We start from the raw sequence: 14,154 nt of genomic DNA on the forward strand, positions 1-14,154 counted from the left end.
TGGAAATATTGCAGGGCTGGGACCTGTGCCCAAACTGTGTGACTGCAAAGCCAGTGCCCTTGTACTGTAGGTGGCCTCTGGCATCCCGTACAAGATCTGTACACTGAATGTTACTGTCTTAAAACAATGGTCCTTGGAAAGTGGGCCACATAATGCTTTTTGGAATGAGATAAAATGAAGCTGTCTAAAGTATAATTGTTTAGCTTCACCACCCAGTCTTTTGCCTAAAGTATTCACAATTTAGTCTCTGAGAAGTGTCATAAGTGACAGCCGTTTCCAGATGAAAAGCTAAACATTTTTTAGTGCTGAATAAACCTGAAAGATCTTACACTTTGTTCACTTATTTGTCCTGCTTTTGGCTGTAACCCTCAAGAGTACTCTGTATGCTCATTTCAGAAAAAAATTAAAGATAACAGCTCTTATTTTTTCCTTGTATGTTTCAGAGTCTTTGCTTTGAAATGCCTCCTGGCTTCTTCCCCCTAATTAACTTATTTATACCTGGTCTTTATAGATAGTCCTTAAAAAAGAGTCTTTGGTTTTAAAATATTGAAAATACTTGTATTTTTCTACTCCATTTCCTTCTCTGACAAATTTTGTAGTTGACATCATTTTCTAGGTCATTTAAGGAAAATGACTCTTTTGGAAAAAATTGACCTGAACTATACTTGAGTTCTGCATGGATTTAATTATTCTACATTCAGTTTATTTTTTTTTTATTTTTTTAAATTTTTATTTATTTATTTATTTATTTACTTATGGCTGTGTTGGGTCTTCGTTTCTGTGCGAGGGCTTTCTCTGGTTGTGGCAAGCGGGGGCCACTCTTCATCGCGGTGCGCGGGCCTCTCACTATCGCGGCCTCTCTTGTCGCGGAGCATGGGCTCCAGACGCGCAGGCTCAGTAATTGTAGCTCACGGGCCTAGTTGCTCCGCGGCATGTGGGATCCTCCCAGACCAGGGCTCGAACCCGTGTCCCCTGCATTGGCAGGCAGATTCTCAACCACTGCGCCACCAGGGAAGTCCCTACATTCAGTTTAAATAAGCCTTAGCAAAAATAATTTGGATAGAATAAAGTTTAAGAATTTGATGAGGACTTGGGGAGGGGGAAGGGTAAGCTGGGACGAAGTGAGAGAGTGGCATGGACATATATACCCTACCAAATGTAAAATAGATAGCTAGTGGGAAGCAGCCGCATAGCACAGGGAGATCAGCTCGTTGCTTTGTGACCACCTAGAGGGATGGGATAGGGAGGGTGGGAGGGAGACGCAAGAGGGAGGAGATATGGGGATATATGTACACATAGCTGATTCACTTTGTTATACAGCAGAAACTAACACACCATTGTAAAGCAATTATACTCCAATAAAGATGTTTAAAAAAAAAAGAATTTGAGATCCAACAAACTTCCTTCCTTCCTTTCTTTCTTTCTTTCTTTCTTATGTATTTATTTTTAAATTAAAAAATTTCATCCATTTGGAATTTTCAAATATGGCTTGTGATAGGAATCTCATTCCCCTTACATGGATAGTTAGTTGTATCCTAACAGATCATGTATATATCATGACTCACACTTTTCCACTTGTTTTTCAATGTCTACAAATAACCCACTGCTTTCCTCACAATCACTCCCAACATTGTTTCTTGTTAGTTATTCTAAATAGCTCTACAAGTGTTAGCATTAAACTGTAACTTTATAGGATCCCCTGTTCTCTCCCCTTCAAGGCTTTGTTTTCTGAGACTTAATCTCACCTTGACATCCTCAAATCATTGCCGATATTTTTAGTACCTGATTTGTCTCCCTTCCTCAGGTATGCCTTCCCCAATTTAATGTGTCATGTTGGATTGAATCTACTGTTTGCATGTCATGTCCATCCCAACTTCCATACTGATTGCATGGAAAGGCTCTGGAGCTTTAGAGAAGCCAGTGGAATTCCCTCCTGCTCTGATAACATTGAGAGCACCTCCCCAGGAGATAGAGCGTTCATTCCCAAGTAGAGTTCCCTTGTAGCAAATCTTGGACCGCTACGTTCTGCCATCCGCAAAGTATTAGCTGGTTTAGCCACAGACGTTTATAGACTATTGGTTAAGAAACTATGTTAATCCAGAGTATGGATTTCTGTTCAGCCTTAAATGGAATGAGGTCGTTTTATATATACTGGTATAGAAAGATGTTAAGGGGGGAAAAGCAGCTCATAGAAAATATGGTGATGTTCTAATTAATTTTTTTAAAGCCAATTTGTAAGTACATAATAATAGGTGTGGAAACAGATTCATGAAGCTTTTAGCAGGGGTTACCTCCAGGAAGGGAATGGGCTATGAAGAAAGCCTTTCAGAAAAGAGCAAAAGACCTTTACAGCATTTAGGTCTTAAAACGAACATGTATTCACTTTTTATGTTTTTTGTTTTTGTTTGCTTGTTTGTTTGGGCCGCATTTCGGCATGTGGGATCTTAGTTCCCTGACCAGGGATTGAACCAGTGCCCCCTGCAGTGGAAGCACAGAGTCTTAGCCACTGGACCACCAGCAAATTCCCTCTCACTTTTTATTTTTTAAAAATCACCAAATGTAAAATAGATAGCTAGTGGGAAGCAGCCGCATAGTACAGGGAGATCAGCTCAGTGCTTTGTGACCACCTAGAGGTGGGATAGGGAGGGTGGGAGGGAGACGCAAGAGGGAGGAGATACGGGGATGTATGTATATGTATAGCTGATTCACTTTGTTGTAAAGCAGAAACTAACACACCATTGTAAAGCAATTATACTCCAATAAAGATGTTTAAAAAAAATCAATGGACGTTGTAAAGCAACTATACTCCAATAAAAATTAATTTTAAAAAATCAATGGATGAAAAAATTTTAATCTAATAATTTAAGATTTCAATGAAGTGACATTAGCTAGGCTACTGCCCAGTGGCAGACCTGCCAGAAACCTTGGATTCTTACCTCCTGTCATCCAAATTGTTCCAGCAGTGCCTTCTCTGTGAAGTTTCTTGTGAGAAGGGCCAATGCATCATTTTTTTTTTTTAACCTAATGCTTGCTGTCTTTGAGATTTTACCACTTTTTTTTTTTTTAATTTTATTTGGTTGTGCCGGGTCTTAGTTGCAGCTCTCAGGCTCCTTAGTTGTGACATGCGAACTCTTAGATGCGGCATGCATGTGGGATCTAGTTCCCTGACCAGGGATTGAACCCGAGTCCCTTGCATTGGGAGCACGGAGTCTTATCCACTGTACCACCAGGGAAGTTCCAAAGCATCACTTCTTAAATGTTCCTTTTTGGTCTTTCTCAGAAACCAGCATAATTTATAAGATCAACAGAAATTTATACCAAGGACCCTTTAAAAGGGTTATTTCTGATTTCTGTCTCCTTTTAAGCATTGAAATCTCTTGGTTATCTACCCTCTGGAGGGAATTATATACCCTGGTCCCTGCAGTGATGGGAATGGTATGGTGTTACTTCCACTCTTTGCTGTTTTAGAATGTGTTCTCTTTCATTTATTTATTTATTTTAAATTTATTTTTGGCTGTGCCACACGGCTTGCAGGATCTCAGTCCCCCAACCAGGGATTGAACCTGGGCCACAGCAGTGAAAGCGCCGAATCCTAACCCCTAGACCACCAGGGAATTCCCACTGTGTTCTCTTTTAAAAGGTTATTTTCAGCTGAATCCTTGCATCATATTCCTACCTATACTTTAGTCACATCCTTTAAAGTACAACCTCCAAATTTTGAAGACAGCCTGACTATTTTGGGAGAACCAGGAACATCTGTGGTATTGCTTGGCTCAGCCATTGCTGTCTTGGTAGTCTGGAGGGAGATAATGTCTATCCATTGCCTCTCCTCTCTCCTCTCCTTCCCTCCCTCCCTTACCCTGTCCCTCCCCCTCTCTACATATTAGATTAGATTAAATATTATATATATATTTTTTCCCTTCCATTTTTCCCCTATGAGCAGTAATTAGACTGGGAAAATATTTAAAAGAATTTACTACAAATCTGTCCAAAATAACAAATAAGTTTTCTCTTGCTTCTGATCCCACTAAATTATTTTATTTATATCTATTTCTGAGCCAGTGCTCAAGATATGAGGATGTAATTGTAAATAGCCAAATGTTGAGTAGAGACTACCAGTCTCTAATCCTTATGTACCAGTCTCTAATCCTTATGTGTCTGTTTGTGTCCTTATGGGTCCTAGTCTTCAGGTCTCAACATGATTTTTTACTTTTTGCTACCAGCCCCACGTTAGTCTCCTGCTTCCAAATCTTTACTTCTTTTTACACGTAACCAGATTTCCTCAGCTTAATGAAGAGCTGGCTCTATCATTAGGCTTTTTTTTTTTATGATAAACATGCTGTGTGGGATGAGAATGGCCATCCACAAATTCCTGGAGGGTGGGGACTGTACCTTGTTCATCTTTATTCTCCCAGTGCCAGCCAGGTGCCTGATATGAGGTGCTCAGACAAAGATCATTGGTGCATCCCTGTTCTTAACTTTGTAGCAGTTGTGTGCAACAAACTTATCATTGTGAAAATGTAACCTTGTGATATATATTTACCTTCCCCAAAACAGAGTCTTGCTTACATAACAGAAAAACTTTGTAACTTATATGATTTCTGTAAATTCTCAAGAGTGCCTCCAAATGGGAAGTCTATGCAGTTTGGGTAATTTGAACAGAACACTCTATCCTTTTATTATTCTTGTTATAAAGTGGGTGCTATCACGTTGGTATCATAACTATTTTTTTCTGTTCTTTTTTTAAACTTTTTATTTTATATTGGAGTATAGCAGATCAACAACATTGTTACAGTTTCAGGTGTACAGCAAAGCGACTCAGCCATACATATACATGTAGCCATCCTTCCCCATGTAGACAAACATCTGTAATTAGATATTTTTATTTGAAACATATTAAAATTTCTCATACACTTAAATTAAGAAAGGAGACAATTTTTTTTTAATCCACAAAAGGAGCCCTTAAAACAGTTGCACACATTCTTCTCATGTATTTCTGTATCGATAGAGATTTTTTTTAAAAAAATCTATGGTAACTCCTATGGTTTACAAGGATATAGTTTAGCAATCAACTTTATACTATAATGATAGAAAGGAATCACTGGTTGTTAACTCTTATATAAAGACACCTCTTTGCGTCAGAAACCTATAAAAATAACCAGAGATGATTCTTCATTGTAATCCTAATATCTATAATATCACACTAAGAAAGTTTGAGTAATTGAGTAGGCAAGAATCTTTTATTCATTTTCCTTGTCATTTTTTCTTTTAGAACTGCCACTGGATGACCAGGATTCCTTGTAATTGATAATGTTGGAGATCAACTCTGCAACTTTCTTCAGCATTCAGTTGTTAAAAACAAATAGGATGCAGGTTCCTCAAATCCAGATTATGACAACAGTACTTGGAAAACTGAAAACTATCTAAATGATTATCTTTGGTTGGGCTGTGTTCTTAGCAAGCAGAAGCCTTGGCCAGGGTCTGCTGTTGACTCTTGAGGAGCACATAGCCCGCTTCCTGGGGACTAGAGGTGCCACTGCTACCATGGGTAATTCCTGTATCTGCCGAGACGACAGTGGAGCAGAAGACAGCGTTGACACCCAGCAGCAGCAGGCCGATAACAGTGCAGTACCCACTGCTGACATGAGGAGCCAACCCCGGGACCCTGTTCGGCCACCAAGGAGGGGCCGAGGACCTCACGAGCCAAGGAGAAAGAAACAAAATGTAGACGGGCTAGTGCTGGACACACTGGCAGTCATACGGACTCTTGTAGATAAGTAAGTATCTGGCTCATGGTCACCTCCTATCTAATGAAAAGCCTTCTGCCAGGAACCATAACTTTTGGACTCCTTCGGTTCATTAGGATATATTTGCCAAGGCTTGTTGCTCATAGGGCAAGGGGAGAATATTTTATTTCTCCTCTTATGGCAGAGTAAATTATAAGGTTTGATGTTTTTACTTGCTAACATCTACACTGGTCGGGAAATGTGTAAACATTTCTGTAGCAGAAAACACTATTTAAAGCTATGATCTTTATTAGGGAACGTAGTCAGTATGGAGTGAGTTTGTGTTGAAGTTACAAGAGGTAATGGTTTCACGAAGACTCACTCTTATCTTGCTTGACTATCTACTCCACTGACCAGAGATTCAAGATGAGTTGTTTTACCAAGAGCATAGCTGCATGCAACTTCCGTTGGCAATGGAAGGACTTAGGTCAAGGAGAGTTTTCATCCTCCCTCTTTTTTACCCCTTAGTTGGCCCTCTTAGATCCATTTGGGAAGCTTGTAAATTAAAAGAAACTGCAGGACACACCTGTACCTGTTTTGTTTTCCCCTCTGCTTTGTCTAAGTACGAAATCCCAGATTGAATAACAATGAAATTAAAGGGCATTGTTCAAGTTGAAAAAAATATTTTAACTTAACCCTATAGCACAGTAGTTAGGAGTAAGTTTTAGAACCATGGTGGACAAAGGTTCAAATTCTAGCCCAGCCCCTTAACTAGCTATATGACACTGAGTAAATTACTTCTTTTAAGCCTCAGATTCCTCATCTATAAAAGGAGAATAATACCTTTCTTACAAGGATTATCATGATAAAATATATATAAAGCATCTAGTATGGTGCCTTGCATGTTAACAATTGCTCAAAAGAAGACTATTTTTTTAAAAGTTCTATCTGGGTTCTTTTTGCTTCAGGGTCAGCTAGTATTATATATTTAAGTATCTAAATATTTGATAATCACATTTATAAAAACACAGTTTTGTTTATTCCTGAGAAAGTATAGCATAAAGCAAGGTATACCTGTGCATATTATTCTGAGGTATTTTTTTTCCTCATAGAAATAGATTTATTTTGCATATTTTTCTATCTGCCATAGAGTATGCTGGGGGAAGGTAGTTCTTACAAATATTCACCATAACCAATTCAGAAAGGCCTTCCTAAGTTTACTAAAACCTGCCTTTGAAGTAGTTCTGGTACCTGAATTAATTTAATGTAATCTTTATATGTTTGTGGGAAATATCTATTGAATATAAATCTATGCCATTTACATCCTCTAAATTCAAGCAAGGGTCTAGAAGCTGTTATGTAAAGTTTCTTCATGGTGACATTTAAAACGTGCTGTGAAATTGTAATGAAAAGTTGTCCTTCCCAAATAAGGAAGTAAACCACAGCAGTGTTATTTAAGCCCATTGGAAAAACAGGTACAGAATAGACTTTGCTATATTTTTTAAAAGGGTGATTAAGAGATTGTGGGGGCAATGCAGGAGGAGCTTTATTTCCAAGCTTCAGGAGAATATTACAAATTATAAGAGAACTTGTTGCTAAAGCACATAATCCACTTATGTGAGGCAAGTAGTGTACACTTGAATAACAGCCTAACTTTTACCTTAAACCTGTTTGTACTGAATTATAGTTAAAACTCTTCTGAGAATGGAAAACTTAGGCAGATGCAGAGCAAGTATGAAGGGACATGTTGGAGAATATAATGGCAAAATGGGGTTCAGACAGTTTGTAAACATAGTTACATAGCTTTTTTTTTTTTAACTGCTAAAGAAAAGAATTTCTTAACCTGCGAAGTTTATAAGGCTATTAAAACTAAACATAAAAGACAGGAATGGATAAAAAAGATGTGGCACATATATACAATGGAATATTACTCAGCCATAAAAAGAAACAAATGGAGTTGTTTGTAGTGAGGTGGATGGAGTTAGAGTCTGTCATACAGAGTGAAGTAAGTCAGAAAGAGAAAAACAAATACAGTATGCTAACACATATATATGGAATCTAAGGGAAAAAAAAAAAGATCATGAAGAACCTAGTGGCAAGACGGGAATAAAGACACAGACCTACTAGAGAATGGACTTGAGGATATGGGGAGGGGGAAGGGTAAGATGTGACAAAGTGAGAGAGTGGCATGGACATATATACACTACCAAACGTAAAATAGATAGCTAGTGGGAAGCAACCGCATAGCACAGGGAGATCAGCTCGGTGCTTTGTGACCACCTAGAGGGGTGGGATAGGGAGGGTGGGAGGGAGGGAGACACAAGAGGGAAGAGATATGGGAACATATGTATATGTATAACTGATTCACTTTGTTATAAAGCAGAAACTAACACACCATTGTAAAGCAGTTATACCCCAATAAAGATGTTAAAATAAAACCATAAAAAAAAAAAGGACAGATGGGCTTAGTAAGAATATATGTAAAAGGGTGTATGCAGATATCACAATTATAAAATGACCTATATTTATTGTTCTCCTCCCTCCTTGTTACTTAGGAGAGGATAACCTTGATTTGAGAGGACAGTACAGTTCTTAATGGCATAGTGAGAGACCTGCTATAGGAAATACACTTGAAGTACACTTATTTTAAAATCATTTTGAAGTTTGATTATTTGCTTTTTTTTTTTTTGGTAGTAACTTTACCCTCAGATTGCTAATGGTATTAATGTTATTCTCATGACTTTGGAATTTTAATTTGCAGGCTCCTCCTGATGGAAGTTTTTTTCCTCACTCTGTGTGTGTGTGTGTGTGTGTGTGTGTGTGTGTGTGTGTGTGTGTGTGTGTTTTCCCTGTCTTTTTCTCCCTTTCTCTCTGTCACCTTTGTTGTCTCCATCTGGCTCTCAGGGACCTTCAGTCCTCAGCTGAACCTAAAAGTGGTGGTTCTGAGTTCCCATCCCACTGTAAGAAACCCAGGTCCTGCTGCATGGCTTTCTCTGCCTTTTTCTGTCACCGGAGACTTGCAGGTTTATACCGGTTGCAGCTCAGATTATCATTCAGAGCTTTGCAACTCCTTTCACTGAGAACGGTACCCTGTTCCCGCTTTATTTGGTGAGTCTGCTCCATCACTTGCACAGGTGGGGTTTTGGTCCCCATTACCTGCCTTGCAGGCATAAAGCTCCTGGTGACCTCTGTCTAGTTCCTGACCCAGAGCCCAGTAGTCTTATGACTTTAGCTTTTGCCTACCACCGGAAGTTTCTGCACTATTTCTGTTCCACAAAGAATTTTTTCTTGTTTTTTTGAGTGTAGGGATGTGTATGTCCTTTAAGTGTGTCTGTATAGAATTCAGGTGCTCATATTCCTTATTGGTCACTGACCTTGTCATATTTTTATTAGTTTGCCCTTCTTCCCTAATCCCATTGTCCTTTTTACCACCCACCTCCAAATATCAGTAGGTAATCATTCTACTGAATTTAAGGTATGTTCTTCCAATATGCCTGGCATATGTTTGTTTATGTCTGTATAGGAAGTTTATAAATATTGTTTTGTGTATGATTTTAAAATTTTACATAACAGAGAAGTCTCTTTGGTTTTAACTTCTCTCAACATTATATTTGAGACCTATGTTGCTGTATATAAAGCTACAACTGCTTCTGACTGCTACAGAGTATTCCTTTATATGCTCAAAAGTACTATATTGTGTTATCATATAATCTGGTGACAGTCACTTAGGTTACTACTTCTAAATTTTTTGTTCCTACAAATAGCATTGCAGCAAATAACCTCATATGCACCTGTGTAATAATTTCTCTAGCATTGTTGAGTATATGCATACTAATTTCATTATTGCCAGATTGCCCCAGAGCAACGTTTGTATCAGTTAGTTATATCATTTAAGACAATTCTTTTAAATAAGAATTTTCCCTTATTATGAAAAGGCACAGGATGTGTCCAACACCGGGACCTAATGAGTACCTGAAATGAATTTAGTAATTCGCATATTGCAAGGTTATTCTGAGGATTAAAAGATGGAAGACAATAGTTTTTGTTTTTGTTTTTTTTCACAGTGAAACAGAGAGCCACAATATGTAAACAAATAAGCAGTGAATATACTCCTTAAATAATTAGATTATCATTGTTTGATGGGAAATATTTCATTCATTATTAAAAGTTCCCTTAAAGCACCTCTTTGGATTCCTGAGATCACAGTTTGAAAATCCACTGAATTAAGGGGAAAATGCCATTTTAGAGCAGTGTCTAGATTAAGTAGCTCCTTAATTAAGTTTGGTTTCTTTTTCTTCTAACACCATTTTATGAAGTTTAAGCACATAGTGATATTTACCAGAAGAACACTTAAAAATGAAGATGTTACGTAGGCCCTTGCTTCTGTAAGTCCTCATTTGGGACTGTCATCTCCCTTCCTGGTGATTCTTTGAGGTACATATGAGGAAGATGATGTTGGCCTCCCTGGCTTGTCTCTATTGGCATTGGGCCACTAGAGGTAAAGCTGAAAGTGGGCTCTGGGCTCCAGTATTAGTCCCGTGCTTTGACTTCAGGCTACATGGTGGTCCTTTCATGTGCCCTTGTGCCCATTTTATTTGTGGGCCATCATAGACAGTAACCTTGGAAATGAGCACACGTGGTGTGCGTTTGTCCTTATAGATTATAGCTCTGGTTGTCTCCTCCATCTCTTTCTCTACGCTCACTCATGTACATTTCTTTCTCTTCCTACCCCCACACTTCCAGTTTGAACTTTTATTTGAAATTGTCATTTCTTATTTCTTCAAGTTTGATGTATTGAATGTTTGTTTTTCAGTGATCAGGAACCTCCCTATTCAATGATTACATTGCACGAAATGGCAGAAACAGGTATTTTTAAAGTTTTTTAAAATACTTCCTAATTAATGATCATGAAGAAGTGTAGCCACTTTTTTTTTTTTTTTAATAAAAGACTTCAAAAATACTTAACACACATGATGAAGAAAAAACCCCTTAGTCTATGGAAATTTTCTTGTATGAGGACAATAATTAATAAGCACTGTATTGTATCCTGAGTATATGCTGCATATTTCAGTAATGGTCTTATCACACTAAAATTATTAAAATAAAATTATTTTTGGCATTGACAGATCTTCGACTATAACTCTTCTAGAATGGGGAGGATAATTTTTTTGTCCCTCAATTTCCTAAATCTCATTCTGAAAATAGAGCCAACTGTTTCAGATACTTAATCTTCTCAGTTAACTCCTATGTCATAAATAAGATGCTGGAAACTATTTAATCATAATTTGAGAACCCAGAACCATAACTTAAATTTTCTTCAAATAAAGATACCCCCAAATCACCAGACTCCTGTAAGTTAGGATTCTTTGTCTCTACTGTGATGGCTAGCAATTGATGACCATGTCCATGCCAAATACTAGCTGCTTAAAAGCTATAGGATGTTTCTATTTTCCAAGAGTGTTTCTATTTTAATGTGAAGTCATCTTGTGTTGTAAGTTATGTATTTTCACATTTTTAAAATATGGCTCCATCGTATAATCTTCTTGATTTGCTCCTAGATGAAGGATGGTTGGACGTTGTCCAGTCTTTAATTAGAGTTATTCCATTGGAAGATCCACTGGGACCAGCTGTTATAACATTATTACTAGATGAATGTCCATTGCCCACTAAAGTAAGTTAATACTTATCTTTTATGAAACTGACATCTACGCTTAAACACAGGGTGAATGACCACAAAGAACATTTGATATAATGCATTTCTTTTTATATATTTTGGGTCTGATTTATTTAATATTAATTTCATTATGTAAACTTGTTTTTTATTACTAATAAATTGCTACATCCTCTTTCTGTCAATAGCTTACTCTAAAACTTTAGTTTAAAATTTTAAAAATGTTAAAAATGGAAGCATTTATATCTGAAATGGCAATCTTTGAAACTAGAAAAGAATGTTCAGTTGCTGAGCTGATTTTCTTATCTCTCTCCAAACAATTTCCTCATAACAAAAGTTTTTTAAACATTTTCTATTAAGAGAAAACACTGTTATACCAAAAGCACTTTTGAGTCTTAAACATATTAAATATTGGCATAACTTTGATTATCCCTTATGTAGAACGAAAGTATCTAAGTTACATTGCCTTATTCCATATGGTCTATGGAATCCTTTTTTAAAAATTTTGGATTCTGGCATCTTTCATTTGTTTAAGCCTCAGACATTTGGGCCTAACATGGAAAACATGGACAGAGGGAAAAGTCTTTGGCCTTGTCACTGGTGAATTGACCTTTGCCTAGTCTTTTAAAGTCTTTGCCTTTAGAATTCTGGTGATATTTGTTCTTGATTGATAAAAAAAAATTTTGTAAGAAACTTTTTACTTCAGTATCACTAGGCCCTATTGTTATCAATCATACTGGCATTTGGGTGGATTTAGTCTGTTTAACGACTCAAGTATATAGCATATATTTGATACAACTGGTACATTTTGAATGAAATGGAATCTAGCAATTCATTTAAGAAAACTTTCAGGTTGATCAAATAATATTTCCCATCAATAATGGTATCCTGTGGCTATATTATATCATTTTTGTATGGTCATTCTGAGTTAATTTAACACGTTGTTATTGCTTTTGTGTCAGAGAATTACCTTGAGAAAAAAATCCTAAGTAATATATTTATCAAATCCGTTTGTACATTTTTGTTTTTAGGATGCACTCCAGAAATTGACTGAAATTCTCAACTTAAATGGAGAAGTAGCTTGCCAGGACTCAGGTCATCCTGCCAAACACAGGAACACATCTGCAGTCCTAGGCTGCTTGGCTGAGAAACTAGCAGGTAACTCTGGGAAGCTCCACCAAAGAAGATCTTAAGTTGTTTTACATCAAGGGGAAGATGGCACTGCAGGTCTTTGATCAAACCTGCTTTACCAGAAAGAAGTGTCTCTAAAAAAATAAAATAAAATTGAGCAACAGGGCCTAACTGGAAAAAAATTACTCAAGGCCACAGAGGTAAATGCAAACTAATTTAGCTTTGAGGACTTTCAGAGGGAAATTTAAAAGAAAAAGTTCTCCTTATTTGCTTTAAAATTAAAAATAAGAGAAAAGGCTAAGCTCATATGATAAATAAAGATTGTATGTAATATATAATATACATATACACACACTTTATAAAGTTTAGCTAGGCAATAGAGACATATTCGGTAGGGGAAGAAGAAAAGGAACTTTAAATTGGAGCAATTCCTGAGAAGACAAGCAGATTTTTTACTTGTCTGTGAATGTTACCCATTTTAGGAAAGTTAACATCAAAGTATAGGTGAATAACCCAGCTAGTTGTATCATTTATGGTGGAAGAAACAATGGATTAGAAATCAAAGCATGGGTACTGGTTCAGCCTCTGCCATGTGCTCCCCAAGTGCCCTGGAGTAAGTCACTTCAGGAGTGTGTCTCAGGAGTGGGCTCAGTTGCTCAACTGTGAAATGGGGATAGTACTATTCCCTACCTTAAGCAGGAGACTTGAATAAGATAATGCACATGAGAGTACTTTGTAAAAAAGCTCTACAATTTTATTGGTATTAGTTACAAATTCAGAATAATGTAACACATTTAATTATATCCAGTGTTTGTTGTATTCGTCTAGGTCCTGCAAGTATAGGTTTACTTAGCCCAGGAATACTGGAATATTTGCTACAGTGTCTGGTAAGTGAGACATCAAAGCTAGTTATTCTTAGTCATATAGAATTGTGCATTTTTCTAAAATTGCCCACTTAGCCACTGGCACAGAGAATGGAATCAGCTATAAATTTTATTTGCAGGTGTTTCCTGAGTGTTTATCTATTCCTTCCTGTGTTTAAAAAAAAGTAAGGGCAGGATAGGAATTTATTGCAAGCAAAAACAGCTGAGTTGGTCTGGTTTTAAATTTAGTCATAAGATAGGTGCTATGATTGGCTTTTTTGTGTGTGCGTCCTTAGAGTCTGCCAAATGGTAGTAGGAACCTCCACAGTGGGAACAAAATTACACGGCATTCCAAGCCAGGAAACTGTGAGGTCAGGTTCCCAGTGTATATAAATCTCTGTTCCTCCATCCCTCCCACCACTACTGCTCTTAAAACTATTGTTGATTATTTGATATATCGTCTGGGAAGCTTGTGGTTTGCCAAGGCTGTGCTATCGGATCTCTCACACTGCTTGACTGCAGTCTTGACTGGTCTGTGTTTTTTAAAGTTATTTTTGCAGGCCTGCTGTGCATTGGCCTTTTTTCAAAATCTGAAAGACCCTATTTTTCAGGACCTATATGATATGTACTTAAAACACTTGACACTATGCTAAGTAAGCACTGTAGGGGTACAGAAGTAGTCTAATAGTCCTTTGCCCTCAAGCAGTTTCCTGGTTAGGGGAACAAAACTACTCAGACAAGACAGTTAGCCTCCATATTATGA

General features: G+C 37.3%; 1 protein-coding gene across 3 annotated transcripts in view; it reads left to right on the plus strand.

Annotated features, from left to right (window-relative positions):
- Positions 1-14,154, plus strand: part of RSPRY1 (ring finger and SPRY domain containing 1) — a 50,826-nt gene that overhangs the window by 8,946 nt on the left and 27,726 nt on the right. For all 3 annotated transcript variants that reach the window (XM_036833082.1, XM_036833080.1, XM_036833079.1), the window contains exons 2-6: positions 5,273-5,777; positions 10,540-10,592; positions 11,285-11,397; positions 12,429-12,555; positions 13,357-13,415. In XM_036833082.1, the coding sequence (XP_036688977.1) occupies positions 5,428-5,777; positions 10,540-10,592; positions 11,285-11,397; positions 12,429-12,555; positions 13,357-13,415 (702 nt within the window). In that variant the 5' untranslated portion in view covers positions 5,273-5,427. The remainder of the gene's footprint in view (positions 1-5,272; positions 5,778-10,539; positions 10,593-11,284; positions 11,398-12,428; positions 12,556-13,356; positions 13,416-14,154) is intronic.

This window comes from Balaenoptera musculus, chromosome 19 (assembly GCF_009873245.2).
Source record: "Balaenoptera musculus isolate JJ_BM4_2016_0621 chromosome 19, mBalMus1.pri.v3, whole genome shotgun sequence".
NCBI lineage: Eukaryota > Metazoa > Chordata > Mammalia > Artiodactyla > Balaenopteridae > Balaenoptera > Balaenoptera musculus.